This window comes from Apostichopus japonicus, chromosome 19, assembly GCF_037975245.1.
Source record: "Apostichopus japonicus isolate 1M-3 chromosome 19, ASM3797524v1, whole genome shotgun sequence".
Lineage (NCBI taxonomy): Eukaryota > Metazoa > Echinodermata > Holothuroidea > Aspidochirotida > Stichopodidae > Apostichopus > Apostichopus japonicus.
In genome coordinates, this window is record NC_092579.1 from 3,000,001 (window position 1) to 3,015,913 (window position 15,913).

Here is a 15,913-nt window from a genome sequence, read left to right on the forward strand (position 1 = left end):
CCCAGATTTCCCAGTAGCCTAATGCATAATTCATGAGCGTTTCAAAACGGCCAATGAGCAGGAAGCAAGTATTTGCTAGTGAGCCCTAGTGAACACAGTGAGCCCTTGAAGTAGTATTAGCAAGCACAAGAGTACATGTTTATCCAATCTCGGCCTTTTGGCCGAGATCATGTGTAATATATGTTCCCTTTCGAGGGGAATGGTGATGCACCCCAGACGATGATCACACAGTCACAGTCCCGGGGACTGGGGCTGAGAGCGGATCAGTCGTTGGTAGTTTGGTTTCGTGCCCAGATTCTTTCCAGGATCTTGCAACAAAAGTCAACATCGAAAGCCACTTTTTATACTTTTTCCGACGGCCAATATATATATATATAGATAGATATATATATATATATATATATATATATATATATATATATATATATATATATATATATATATATATATATATATATATATATATATATATATATATATATATATAAATATATTGGAATAACGGAAAAACTGTTAAACAACTATGCTGCATTTAGAGAAAGGCTGGATCTCGAGTGAGATACAATAATATATATATATATATATATATATATATATATATATATATATATATATATAATTAATATAATTATATAATATAATATATATTATATAATATAATTAATTAATTGATTATATTTAATACTCTTTCTTGAATTGTTTCGTTATTAGGAACTACAATGGAGGGCGCAATGAATTGATCGCTCAGGAGATGATCACTGTTGCAGCAAAGTTTAAGGTATCAATCCTCTTGTCCTCTTGTTTTATTAGTATTATAAGTAATATTATCATATATGGGCTGACTTTACTAAATATGTTGGTTTGTCATAGTTTCATACGGTTAATTGGGCCTTTGATGCTCTAAATCAACGTGTTTTTTCTTAATTTTGGATTACGCTCAAAGCCTTGGTATATTAGCCTGTCAGGACTCAAAGTGAATGTGAAGCTATGTAGGCACAAACAAAGAATGAGACCCAAAATCTTAACACACAAAACATTCATCCACAATGAGTAAAAAGTGTACAGAGGTTGTTTCGATTTCTCTAATTGGTTGCGCGATTATTCGAAAGGGTTAAGAACTAAACACTGCCCGAAGCAATAAAGCTTTATTCTGATACGATCTCCTATAGATATTATTATTATTATCATTATTATTATTGTTATAATGAAAGTCATAGACAGGGGCGTGCACAGCATGTAAACTGGTGGGGTGGGGGTCACCAAAAGTAGGCACCTGAACCATCACGGAAGGGCCAGAGGCGGGTGAAGGATACTAAAAGGGGTGTTATCCTGAGGTCATTGAAGCAAACAGCCATGTAGGTGGTGGGGGGGGGGGGCTTCGGTTACTTCCCCGAAAGAATAAACACTCGAAGCTTCCGAATTCTACACTTTGAGGCATATATAGATCATAATCTAGATCTATGTAAATATCTTTAAACGTAAGATTGTGCTAATAAGTACTCAAAATTCCTGCGACCGAATTTGTGGGTGTCTACACCCCTATGGAAGCGCCAAGAGCGAATGAAGGGTTTTAAAAGGGAAATATTGTCCTGAGCCTACTGCCATGTAGGTAGGGGGGCACTTCCCAGAAGAAACGAAAGCTTCAAATTCTGCCGATATTGAGACATATAAAGTGGTCAGGGGGATACAACCCCCAAAAATAATTGAAATTGAGATTAGATGCTAAGCGTGACTTTGCAAGTATCTGAAGTGTTTATGAGCGTCGGGTGCACTGGAGTAGATGATTTACAATTCAATATTATAATGGTTTACTTACTGATAAATCACTTTCTTTGTCTTCTAACATTGCATGTATTGCCATTCTTTACAACCTCTCTTGACTGTTTTGTCTTCTGCAGGATATTCGAATATATTGCCTAGAAGGCAGACACCCGGAAAGAAAACGGCTTCGCGAAATGGCAGACCAATTACAAATGGAACTCGTTTACTCACACAGACCGCTCAGTTTATTTTGGTCTCTAGGAGGTTTGCTTAGCAGTCTGTTAGTCGCCTTTTCGTCCATCCCGTCACCTTTCAGTCCTGCTTTCTTTTACTACAGTGGTTACTTTACTCGACTTGGACACATAAGAGATGACATAGATGAGAAAGAAGTGAAGGGCATCCTCTTCCGAATTGTTAAATTCCATCACAACATCGAAGTTTATAAGGTAGCACGTAAAGGCCTCGACAGTCTACCTGTAGCAGCAGAGTTACTGATGAACGGCGAAATGCTTCTCAGCGAGGAAGAGTCACAGAAGATCCTTCTCAGACTGCACAATATTGAAAAGATTGTGCCATCGAAACTAGACCTAGAGGACATTGTGGAACTATGCATCAATATATACGAGATCATTGATCATTTCGACGCACTTACCATTGTTCGAGAAACTTGGCAGGAAGTTAAAGGGCAGATTTATGAACTGAAAAAGGGTTCAAAGAATGCTGTTGGGCCATTCATAAGGAACAAAAGTGCCCTCGGGTCAGAATTAAACAGCGCTCTCGGTGGTGCCTGTCAGAGTCTTGACTCAAATTCAAAGGTTATTAAACGTTACAGTTAATTAACAAGAAATAAAATAAATCATACACCCACCACATATATCGAAAGCAATGATAAAGGTATGCGATGGTAATTACATGTGTTTATGTGACGCCTTCGGTTGTAAACAAGTACAAATGTAAATAAATATAGGCAATATATGAAGCTAATAACCTAACTAACCTAACAATTTGGTTATTTGACCTTTGACCGCCCTCACTCTCATGTCATCGCTCACGAATCCAAACAGCGGATGTCTGGGTTAACACCCACCGACTCTGACTTCCACGAGCCTTGCCACTTATGAGAAGTATTCTACAAACCTTTTGGCAAGCATGACCGATTGAACTCGTGAACTTTGACGTTTTATGTCAATTAATGCTGAATAATCATAGAAAGCTAATTTCCTTCATGGCTATGACACGCCACAATGTCCGATTTCGGCGCATATGTTTATTTAACTCCAGTGGTTTGGTTTTAATACACTTAGACCTCTGACCTTTAGCCATATAACGTCTAACAGTGACACATTAGTCCATTCAGCTTGCAGATTCGGAGACGTTTGTGACACACATTTTCGCACGACTTTGCCAAATTTTGAAATCCTGACTTTTGTCGTTTTGCCTTAATTAAAACCTAGATAATTACGGAAGTGATGGTCTCTGTCATTTAAGTGTCATTTTAGCCCCGCGTGTAATGGCAAAAAAATATAGCTTTGACGATGTCTGATCATTAGCCATGTCCTCACCGGTTGAGGTACAACAGTCTATGCTTATATATATATATAATATCCCATTACGTTTTTAGTCCATATGTATTGCGGGTTAAGAGAAGTTTGGACACTTTTCGCGCTGATTTTAATTTTGACCTCGTGGCTGTTTAAGTGTTACGTAAAGTAATAGCCATACAGGTCTTACTACCACTATAGGTGATGGCCAAAAAGCACTATTTTGTTTTTTGACCTATGAACTTTGATCCTATTACGTCGTAAGTTACGGAGGCATTGATTCCATGCCAAGGCATACACCACCCTCAAATACAACACCCAACACTCCTACGGTTGAGGAATTTAAGAACCGTTTTGCAAAGTAGGTCAGTTACTTTCAGTAAACCTATAGTAACATTTGTTTTGCTATATTGAGTCGCTTCTTTTGAAAAGGAATACTTCAACAATTACAACTTTGAATACAATCTTTCAGTTGAAAATGGATTTTATGCCTATAGTAGACTACGTCATTGTGACTAACCAGAGTTGTACGCCAAACAGCCAAGGAAAACAAATTATATTTTGCTACACTGCAGTCAATTATAGTTACTATTTTGTTACCATACTATTCCTATAGGACTAGCTTTGTTCGATAGGTGGCTCAGTCTTTAGTTAATGTAAGACTGCTCTCAAATTAACTATGTATGTATGTATGTATGTATATGCTGTGAGAGCCGATGGCTCGAGTTTTCATTGCTGTGGACGTTGGCATTGTTTGAGACTTGTCGTTCAATATATACGTTACCAACTATCCAAAGAACCAGCACACTGCTGATTAGAACACACGATATTCTTTTAATGCGCTTGGATGACGAGAGTCACCGATGCCCGAGCTTACATACTAATGTGAAAACATTGATCAAATCCATGGCCTTCTGCAGCCCCAAGATCACCCCATTATCTTTCTCCTTTTCTTTCAGAGTACGGAACTATGGTTGAATATCTTCAGTGGAACATTAAGCGTGTTGAATATCTATTATGAGGCAGATAACATCGATTCCATGGAAGACCACATAAGAAATGCTCAGGACTTGATTCATGAATTTCGAGATATTGCGAACAACGCAGGAAAACTTTGTGATGGGTTCGAATTTTATTCAAACAATCGCAAGGTTAATACACCTTATCCTTAAATACAGGATTGGCAGAGAAGGGATGGGGTACTGGAAGGTGTGTGATTGTGGGGAAGGGGTGGGGGTGAGGGTAAATCCATCATAAATTGCCTTCATAGGGAGTTTGGTGACATATTTTGATCGTATCTTATGATCATAATAGTTTTGATTTCTTTTTGCGCAATATTTCCATCCAATAAAATCATATCTGGACAATCGAACAAGCTCAATGGACTTGTTTCCATTGACTCCCTCTGCATCATTCAAAATAGGCGCCGTTTCTGTATAATACACTGATCTGCTGTTACAGTACAATAAAATAAATAAATAAAATACCCGTCTAGAATAGTAGAATATTGTGTACATTATATATACTCAACTCGATAGGCGTATGCATAAACATTACGTTGTTGATTTGTTTACGTGAAGAAGTATTAGTTTCATCCTCCTACTTGGAGATCTTTCTACTTCAATGTTTCATAAGTATACACAGGTGTATTTTCTTTGTTGGTTTGTTTTTATTTCTAATTTTATTTTTCTAATTTTATTTTATTTCTTTTTTATTCATAATTGTTGTACTTGTTTTGATAAAGGTGGAGATGTATATATTTCATCTCGTAATTTAAAAATTATAATTATAAGTCTTATATTAAACGTAGCATTTCGAAATTTACTTTCACACTATTTTATAACATTGGTGTCAGATTCAAACTGTAAAAAAAAACGCAGGTTCGCATTTTATCCTCTTATATTAATATGCTGTAGTTATTATTATATATATATATATATATATATATATATATATATATATATATATATATATATATATATATATATATATATATATAAATATACCATTTTGGTGCACCATTTGGTTGTAAAAAGAACATTTTCTCCGTTAACTGTAAGTGCTTTTTTCTTTTAAAACATAACAAACTTTACATAATATCGTGCGCTGATGCTAGAAAATTACGAAAAAAAATTACAAAAGTGCCATATTGTTAAAGACATTCAAATGCCTATACGGAATGCTTTATCCACATTCAGTCCCGATACATTGAGACTGCAACCAGACGGTGCCATCTTACGTCCAGTCAGCTGGTGTACTGTTTGTTGTTAACATTATAGCCACTGCAGCAGGTGTATGTGGTGAAATAGTCACACGTAAATTCCATTTTCCCACCACGCCTGATTTCTCCTTTGTTTATGATAACGATTAATTGGCTTATGTCATTATAGGATATTTTGTCATGCCACATCTGTCTGGTTTCTCATCAAATTAGGCTAACTCTTTACTTCAGTACTTTTCCAATAAACGTGTTGCTGAATGTCGTCATTCGTGGGTGCTCTGTCTGTTTTTTGTAAAAGTTACAAGAACATTGAATTATGTGGATTGGATTTAAAATGAAGACAACCAAGAGGCAAATTAATGTGAGAAGATTTAATTTAACAGTTTAATGCACACAATGTAAGGTTCTTTGTACTTAAAACATTATAGCCACTGCAGCAGGTGTATGTGGTGAAATAGTCACACGTAAATTCCATTTTCCCACCACGCCTGATTTCTCCTTTGTTTATGATAACGATTAATTGGCTTATGTCATTATAGGATATTTTGTCATGCCACATCTGTCTGGTTTCTCATCAAATTAGGCTAACTCTTTACTTCAGTACTTTTCCAATAAACGTGTTGCTGAATGTCGTCATTCGTGGGTGCTCTGTCTGTTTTTTGTAAAAGTTACAAGAACATTGAATTATGTGGATTGGATTTAAAATGAAGACAACCAAGAGGCAAATTAATGTGAGAAGATTTAATTTAACAGTTTAATGCACACAATGTAAGGTTCTTTGTACTTAAAACAGTTGATCTAGTGGTGTCTACAGGATTTCAACGATGAGGAAACCAAACTCAAAATTTCGCCGACTGATTAAGGGATGGGTCTGATCTTTTGTGGAATGGCCAGAGGCGAATGAATTAGTTTATCCAAAGGGGGTTGGGGTAGGGTGGGGGTGTTTAACGTGGGTCATTGTACCCTACCCCTGTGAAGGAGGGTCTCGAAAAAATGAAAGTTTTAAACGTGATATGGTGCATTCTGAGGGATACATTTAGGTCTATGAAAGTAGCTCTATACGCAAGATTGTGCTAATGAGTAATAATAAACTCCAATATTCTCCAACTGATTTAAGTATAGTTACCTGAATCTTTATGGGAGGGCCAGATGTGAATGAACTATTTTATAGAGGGGTTGTTACTGTTGGTTCATTCTTGCCAACACCCATGAATCGGGAGTCGTGCATGGGATCCTCCCCAGAAAATAAAGAAAGAAAGAAAAAAGTTACAAGTTGAACGGTGTATTCTGAGGCATATTTGACTATAAGTTATGTTTTTGTAAGTTACTCTAAGGAAGGTTGTGCTAATAAATAACAATGCATTCAACATTTTCCCGACTGATTATGATAGGAGCCTGAATCTTCATGGGAGAGGCAGAGGCGATATGAAGGATGTTATAATTGGGGGAGGGGAGAAGGGGAGGGGATGTTGCCCTTTAGTTATAGATGCCGTCTCCTATGTTGGGGGTTGGGGATCCTCCCGGAAAAGAATCGTGAAGTGGTGCTTACTGAGGCAATCTTAGACTATCTAAGTTAAGTCTGTAGATATTGGCATAAACGCAAGGTGGTGCTAATACTTTAAATTGTGAGGTTAAAAGGGGTGGGGGAGGGTGAGTACATCCGACTGAAACAAATACCCCCTCTGATGATCGGAAGTATAGGTCACCGCCCCCCCCCCTCCCCCAATCTCCATGCGCACACCTCTGGGTGGATCCACATATACATACACATGAAAATATGAATATATTTCAACCTTTGCTTTTGCAGTTTAAAGTGTTTACGTCTACAGGATTTTGACCTCAAATGACCTTTGACCTGCAAATAAAACAAACGGCTCTTAAAATAACTGTGTTGGAGCTACATATAGCAAGACGTATTTTTATCCACATTTTCCAATTGAAGATATCGACGTTTCACACACATGCCACCACCACCGTGTCATGGAGCTATAATACCATCCTAAGAGTGTCATGTGCTCTGTTGTCCTAATGACTAGAGTAAGGACAAGGGGTTGTTTGAGTTATTAGATTACATATAACACAGTTATATCAGGGAGTTGTTCCATCCCAACTCCCTGGTTATATTAACAATTAGCATAGGCATGTACACTGAGGAGCAGACTTTATCATCAAATTAGCATTAAAGGAGGATTTCGTGTAAATTTATACCATATTTTAAAGGAGAACACTATTACAGCAACATGAAACAGCAAAAAGGAAACATAGCTAGTACTTATCCTCGCTTTCTTTTAAATTGTGACATACTCAAAACTAAAGTTCTCACCTTGTATTTATATCTGTCTCAGCTAGTTAGGTTTTGATCAATTACAAAAATCAATGGTTAACGCAATTATTAGTTAATGTTTCTTTATATGATAAAAGAGTCTTAGCTACGAATTTGACCTTTCATCGATACCTTTCCTTTGCATCCGAGCATCTTCGACTTGCTTCAAGTCTTTACAAAATCAAACTCATCAGGCAGGTAAAAAAGGAACAAACAACATGCACGAATCAAAGCAATACCCAAAGAACTATTTTTTCCCCATTAGCGTCCTTATGAATACCAAAACAATATGGTATTAAAGTCATAATGCCATATTGGTTATGATCCATACAATATGTTCGTATTTTTAGGCTAATGAACACTTCACACATTAAACGAATACGTTATGACGTAAATTAATATTTGGCCTTCAAAAGGAAGAATATAACGTAAGTACCTATATTTGTTTTTTTGATTCATTGATCCTCACGTGACCTTCTCGAGATATGTTATACGTGTTGTGCCGCAAAGTTGACATTGGAGCAAGCAGATGTAATGTCATAAATAAAAATTGACAAGAAATGTTTTTTATTTTATTTATTTTGTTCGTTATTGTCTGGGATGGTTACGGGTTGTTCCTTCTATGACCGGGTTGTAAAAAGACTATATAAAAACAACCAAGAACAGTGACTGTATTAATGATTTCCTGACGCATCCACGCATCCAAAAAGATGGAATTCAAATTTCGAAGATAAACAGAGCATTTTTTTTCTGCCTATAGATGTGAACTATATATGGCACACTTTCACACTTGTATGCGACAATTTCATGTTTTTTTCTTTTCTAATTAAAAACGTATACACTTCAAATGTACACTTTATCTCGAAATCGGTATGGAGGAACTTAAAGGGATGTAAAATTCACCAGGATGCTTGGATTATATTCATCTTTTACTCATGTCAAAAGTATGTTTTCCTCTAAATTACTCTTTTGAACTGTTCAAGGCATACCATCAGGTGCAGCAACACGTGATATTTCTTTCCTAGCCAGGCATTCCGATTTGAAGAAAGTTTCGTTAAATCCGTAACGCAAATAAGATTAAGATATACATTGGATGATCCGGGATATCTTTGGCGTATTTTTAATCCGCCTGACTGCATCTTTATTAAACGTTGTACAAACCTCACAACCGACTTGCTTAATAATTAACGAAGGAATTCTCTATTATGTAACATCAGGGCAGTAAGAATTATCTATAAATACGAACAGTGTACGAGAAAATATATCAAAGGAACTTGAAGATTACAACCTTTTCAACCGAAAATTCAAGCAAGTGTAGAAGGAATCAGAAGAAGATGTCTCTCCGAACATCAATCCTGTTATTAGCAGCCATCGTGGTAGTGAGTGAGGCACAGAGGGCTACAGTGCCGAACCTCAGAGCAGAATGCTATGTTGGGAGATGGTACCAGGTAAGGATTTCATTACTAGTGGAAGTGCTTTTGTTTTACTTTTTAATCTTGTCTCCTTTTCGTTTTTCATTATGCAAACGCTTGTACTGTGCTAAGAAGACAATCAGTAACAATTAAATGTCTTAGCCGGTGCTTAAACTTGCTAATACTTCGCAAAAGTACATTTCCAGTGGGTCACCATCAGGGCATTCCAAATTATTCACCGATAGAAATTAAAGTGTTGTTAACCAAAGTAGGCATGTGATAGCTCCATTGAGGAAACATGATTCGACGAGGTGGTAGTAAATAATTGTCGAATTACGAGCAAGCCATCGGTGACCAAAAATTGACTTTCTAGCTTATTCGGCTGAGGCTGCTGACCATTTGACCAAAAAAAAAATGTGAGTCTCAAGTACGGTTTGCGTTAAAATGGTGCACGAATAGCATTATTGCAATACTCACGAACATATTCAGTATTCCTTTAATATTTTAATTTGAGCAAAGTAAGTGAAATACAAACAGTTTTTAGCGTGAATTCGGTACAATATGTAAGTTACATTGTTAATATTATGTTTAAGTTACCGCCCGATTTTCAAAAAGTATAGCGTTTCATTCATTTTTCTTAAACCTTGTCTCATAATGCAGATTTCTAGAGTAAAATTAAAGACACGCATTTTATATGAAAGCATGCAGCTTGGTCATTGATTTAGAATACAATTTAATTGTAAATTGTTTTCAAGTTTGGTCCAGTGTGCAAGACATCCACGTCACGTGACTTCTTCGTATCTCTTTTTGCGTTTTTGTCGTAGATGTACACAAACGAATGGACGAATTTATTCTCGAATCTTCCAAATCCAACGTGTGTCACCGCAGACTGTAAGTTACCTATTTATACATGTCACAGATGTCCAGAAACTTAATTCATACAAAGTTTATCATCAGAGCAGCAATATTGCCTCGTTATAGCTATAATACTTTCAAGGGCGGCGGAAGCACTTTTAATCTGGGGGGGCACCGACATCAAAGGGCACTTTGCAGAAATTCGATTGGACTGATGTAGCCTTATATTTAGTACCCTTTATAACTCTTATTATATTATTTTTTTGCGTATACACATCACTCCATCAACGCCCCCCCCCCCCACCCCTTTCATAGAAAATATGCATACTAGCTCTGCAATATCCAAAGTTGTATGCACGACTATCTGAGCCTAGCGCCACCATCGGTTGGCGCGGAGCGTACAAGAAAATTTTTGGTTTTACAAACCCCTCAGATGGCCAGAAACGGCCCTTCCCGAGTGTTCATTCCGGTTCCCTGGCCTCTTGCTAACTTGAGACACCTCAATTTTTATGTAGAAAAAGGGCACATTTTTAACCCTGAGGAAAAGTGGGGGGGCACGTGCCCCCTGTGCCCCCCCGGTTCCGCCGCCCTTGAATACTTTTCAAGACAAAAATCATGGGCAGTGGCCGGGATGGGTGGTTTTTGAAGGACACGAAGGAAAATAATATTAATTTATGTTTGGGAAATGGTTTCCATAAATACACTATTACATTGCCTTTAATATGTAAGAAAAAACATCGTTTAACGTTTTGACAGAGACATGTTGTTTACGTTATTTCAATTAAGCAGTGTATACGATTATTGTCGTTGCATGTATGCGTGTGTATGTATGTATGTGTGTATGTACGTATGTCTGTTTGTCTTTTGAGGTTAGGCGAAAGGGTATCGTAGAGCGCACACGGCCGCTTCATGTAGACAATCAGATTCATCTTTCGCTAATTTAACCTGAATTGGAAGCACCAGATTAATGTCGATATTGTTTCATATTTAATATCGGCTGAGTTTCACTTTTCTGTGATTGCAGCTACGTGACATTATTCAATGATAACTTATAATGCAATGAGAAAAAACAAACATGTCATTTCTTCCAATAAACCAAAACAACACTTTTAATATCTACGTTTCAATACATTGTTTTAACTTAATCCACATTTAGCTGATTCTTGGATCCGCTGTTTTCTCTGCAGACGGCGCAATTAACGCCACTTACATATCCGTATTTAATTCTAATTTCGCTCTTGAGGACCAAGAATATGAGTCCATCAGCGGGTACGCATTCATTCCTGACATCGAGGACCCCGGCAAACTTAAGGTGTATTTAGAGGGCGTCCCAGTTCTTGGTAATTGTAAGTACTTTATTTAATATATAAACTTATAAGTCATCAAAGCTACAGTGAGTGCATTTACCGCACACAAATCCACGAAACATATTTTTTCTATACATTCACTGACAATCCTGGCTCCTCCCGCCCCTGCATATATGCTGGTTACAATAAATCGGTGTGATGTTGGGCCTGTTTAGATGTGTTTCATTTGAACGAGTTGCTAGCCTCTTAAACCCATATTTTACCTTTTCTTACATTCATTCAAGCTACTTGAGCAATATATATTACTCATGAAGTGAAACAAGCTTCTGTGCTCTCAAAAGTTGCAAATAATCTGTGCAAAGTCTGAAATATAATAGCATTAGAAAGTAAAAACGCTTAAGTGCCAAAAAAAAATGCCGACTGGCATACACCTCTATGAAATGTTTGGTATAGGTTACTGTTCAGTGTACGTGATGTTTCCATTGAAAACTTTAACATACATTCTCAATGCTTAAATCTACGGCTACAACTTGAATAATATCGAAGTGTTTTCCCTTCGATTGAAGCCTTTTGATTGTGAGAGGTGTTGTATTATGATATATACTATACTTTTGATTGTTACAGTTAGTTCTTATTTTGCATTGTTGCCCTCTATTGATGAGAACAGTGTATTTGTTTATATGTTCTGTTAGTTGTTGCTAACTTCTAGCGGGTATGTAATTGTAGATACCTGACAACAACACGAGACATAACGTTAAAAGAATGACAGCATAATTTAACACCTATTTGTCTTCTGTAATAAGATAAGTTGACAATACTTCAAGAGGCATTATACTGAAATATAAACTAACATCGTTTTAATGCATTTAGAAACTTTTATATTTGGAATGATGAACAATACATTATACCATTACATATATTCATACGTTCTAATGTATTTTTAATAACCAAATATTGTAATATTGAATTATATAAATGGCAATAGATCCTATTTTGGACATATAATGTTCTAACCACGCGTATCAATGTCTGTACATAAATTTGAAATGATATCTCATTCTTTCCGCTTCATTTTATAGATTGGATTTTCAAACTCGGACCTATTTATGAGGGTTTCTATGACTACAGTTTAATTACCGAAAATGTCGACCGTCAGCTTTTTGTTTTGGCGAGAGATCCCGAACGTTTCAGAGAGTTATATGAAGCAGAAATTTTGGAATATCTTCGTTTAACCGGTTTTACTGGTGCAACCAAAGCACCCCAAGAAGTACCACACACACCTGCATGTATCTATTCTCCACTTCCTGACCAATAATAATAAAAGACTATTGTCTTTTAACTGAACTTGAGTTACTTTAATTTAAAGCCAATGAAAAAGAATTTAATTTTTGTGGTTTATATATCAATTAAGCTGGAATAATATTAGAAAAATATATTATGATGTATGTCATAAATAGTTCGTGAATAAAACTGTTATCGAACGTTCAAGGTACCAAAGGCAATTGTTTTCTCCTTATGTGATCTTTGACTCAAGATCCCGCCCCCTCCCCTCCCCTCCCCTACCCTCCCCTCCCACACCACATCACATTTTCTCTCTTCCCGGGAAGAGCAACTGCGCTAAAAAAATAATAGTAACAATTATAGTAATAATTTTTTCCTTTTTTTTTAGAATCAACCTATACCTTACTTGTCGTGTCATCAAAAAAATTCCTGATGCTTTCAGTGTGCTGGTGTTAACGCTTCGCATATTTACTCCTTAGTTATACAATATTTAAATGAACCATTATCTGAATAGACTTTGACTTGGATAATTGAACATTGCGCATGAGCAACCTGGCTGGCAGAAACAAGTGTTATCTCATCATGATATCCAACCAAGTCGGTCGTATTCCTTCCCGAATAATGTTGATATCTCTAATGTACAAAACATGACAAAAGCAGTTGAAATTCTCACTCAATATTCTTTTTCATAGAAACAACCCCCCCCCCCAATGCTCCTTCTACCTGCACCCTGCTAGCCTGCATATGAGTCATGAGCATATGAACTAAAATTGCCAAATGAGGACTCTGGCTTATCTATTATGAGATTTTTAGCCTACTATAACCTCCCTACGCCGAGAGCTGCCGCTCTTCTTTGGGTATCATTCCTTTCTTCTGTTATTACACGACACAGAGGACGGGGAACATCCAGTGGAAAGTTATGATGCGTTAAGGCCTCACTACAAGTAGGATTAGAGGATAAAGCCCCGGCCCGGGATCAATTAGTGGCCCCCAGAAAATATAATGAAACATATAAGTCATCCACATTTACGTTATATACTTAAAGGGTGTGAAGACTCGCGCAAAAAGAAACATGTAATGCCGGTAATTTGACCTAGTTTCGAATGAGGTGTAACAGAAGTGTTATACACCACCATCGATCCCAGAAATTACACACACAGCTTGCTACCGTCGGTAATTAGACACTAGTGTACAGTCAGTACATACAGCTGCGGTCAATACTCACAGCACAGTATATACAAACGATACAGGGATGGACATCTCAGGTCCAGCTAAAGAATAAAGATAACAATTAAGGTATCACGTTTCATTACTGTCTGCATTTTATAGCGACACGAACAAAACGTCACTTGCAAGCAACAGAAAGTTAACTTTTTCAGATGGCCGCACGAGGTTTGGGGTGAGTCTTCAATGCCTTTAACGAAATATGGACTTCCACACGGGAGGACAAATCCCGTGGTCAGAACTGGTTCTTGAAGCACCTGTGTGCCTGCAGAGTACCGTCTGTGCACGTACCATGGAAATATAGAGATAATCTTAAACTCGCCTCAAATGCTCTAGACATCTCGGTAACCATGTTAAACTTGCCATGCAGAGTGTAAACTAATATGTATGTAACTAGTAACAGCTAGAGGTTATGTTGCCTCCACACAGCTAGAAAAACTGAGATGCTTACTTACTCACATTTATCTACGTCATGTCACTTGTTTTCTAAGACCGAGAAACTTGGTGTTATTTTGAAGTTCCTTTAAGCCGAGAACTATCAAACGAGTTGTCTTCAAGTTTGGCAAAATTGATGTTTAAATTTGAAATTATGAGCATGACCCCTCTCTAACTAGACGATACGATATATCAAAAAAGGAAAATGACAACAAAAAGAAAGAGAGTGAGATGAGAGTAAACAAACAAAGAAAACTGTCTACCATTAGTTACTTTTTGCTTTTTGTTGTAGTTTGAGTCCAACTCCGAACAGACATGCGAGTATTGGACTCAAAACATACAGCCCTGTCGACAGCGAAGTAGCCAGGAATTTGAAAAGGGGGGGGGGCACTTTGTTGCGATTGATATGGTTTTTCAAAGTTGTAGGCACGACTATCTAGCGGAGCGCCACCATCGGTTGGCGCTGAGCGTAGAAGAAAATTTTTGGTTTCACAAACCCCCCAGATGGCCGGAAACGGCCCTTCCCGAGTGTTCATTCTGGTTCCCTGGCCTCTTGCTAACTTGAGACACCTCATTCAATACCACTTTTAAACCCAAACAACAAAAGAGTTAAATTAGTACGTAATTCAATACTACATAATGTATTTAAAATTAGCAAGGTACATGTACAGAGTAGTCTTACTTTTCAAATTCTGATACTTGTAGATACAAAGATAGGCCAGAAATAGATGTTAAAAAACTGACAAGATCGGAATCTAGTCTTTTTCGGCGGGTAGAGTGTTAAATGAAGCGGCACGCGATAGAAATGACAGCCTACTAGATGACAGAAGAATAGGTCACCTAATTTAGCCATATTCTTGCTACGTTGGTTTCAATAGTTTTTCCTGTCTAGACTCTTAAACTCGTCCAGCAAGCTTATGGATTTGAATTATGGGTGTTTTTTTTTAAAGGTAACTTGGCCAAAAAAAGTGTAGGCCCGGGCCTGCAGTGCTACATATTAGCTTCGCCCCTGATCATATGATATCATATTATCAGCAGATTTTGTTTCCTGTTTGATTTACGTTACATGTTCTTTTACGTAATATATCAGAAACCACAATCATAGTGCTCCTTTACAATTTTTCCAGTAGGATGATTCTTGTTTATTGTCAAATGTCTGGACTTTAATACATTTGACCAACCTGATGGACAATATAAAATTTCATATTTTGTAATATAGCCAGATATGCAGTGGTCTAAAAACAAATATCGTTATCGCAGTGTATTAGGCAGTGTAATAATTATTTATAAGAAGTGCGTATCACGTACGATTGCTAGCTTAGCTTCATAACATGCTGTTCGTGCAACAACTTAGGACGAATCATAGAAAGGATGAGAAAGAACGTTGTCGACGTTGTTGTGCATAGGCCTACGGTTCGTGACATTCCATAGAGTGCGGTTAGGTAGGCAATATGTATTTTATTACGCAGTGGCCAACTGTAGGCTTGTAATAGGCTATAGGCTAAATTTAGCTTATTGCATCTACCAAACTAAGTAAGGCATAACTTTTTTTC

At 37.1% G+C, this 15,913-nt stretch overlaps 2 protein-coding genes across 2 annotated transcripts in view; both read left to right on the plus strand.

Annotated features, from left to right (window-relative positions):
• LOC139960414 (uncharacterized) overlaps positions 1–4,785 on the plus strand; it is a 6,450-nt gene extending 1,665 nt beyond the window's left edge. Inside the window, exons 2-4 of the mRNA XM_071958761.1 lie at positions 712–778; positions 1,899–2,576; positions 4,262–4,785. Coding sequence (XP_071814862.1) covers positions 712–778; positions 1,899–2,576; positions 4,262–4,474 — 958 coding nt within the window. The 3' untranslated portion in view covers positions 4,475–4,785. The remainder of the gene's footprint in view (positions 1–711; positions 779–1,898; positions 2,577–4,261) is intronic.
• A 3,638-nt stretch (positions 4,786–8,423) lies between these two features.
• On the plus strand, positions 8,424–12,918 carry LOC139960416 (uncharacterized). The gene is made up of 4 exons (XM_071958765.1): positions 8,424–9,294; positions 10,083–10,149; positions 11,301–11,459; positions 12,500–12,918. Exons 1-4 carry the CDS (start codon positions 9,181–9,183, stop codon positions 12,733–12,735), a joined length of 576 nt encoding a protein of 191 aa, XP_071814866.1. The 5' UTR covers positions 8,424–9,180; the 3' UTR covers positions 12,736–12,918.
• The last annotated feature ends 2,995 nt before the right edge of the window (positions 12,919–15,913 follow it).

What these genes read in the sequence shown, in the direction of transcription:
- LOC139960416 (XM_071958765.1), top strand. Translation starts at nt 9,181, where the DNA reads ATGTCTCTCCGAACATCAATCCTGTTATTAGCAGCCATCGTGGTAGTG. An exon ending in ATGTTGGGAGATGGTACCAG is followed by an intron (nt 9,295 to 10,082) that starts GTAAGGATTTCA and finishes TTTTTGTCGTAG; the next exon opens with ATGTACACAAACGAATGGAC. An exon ending in AACGTGTGTCACCGCAGACT is followed by an intron (nt 10,150 to 11,300) that starts GTAAGTTACCTA and finishes TTTTCTCTGCAG; the next exon opens with ACGGCGCAATTAACGCCACT.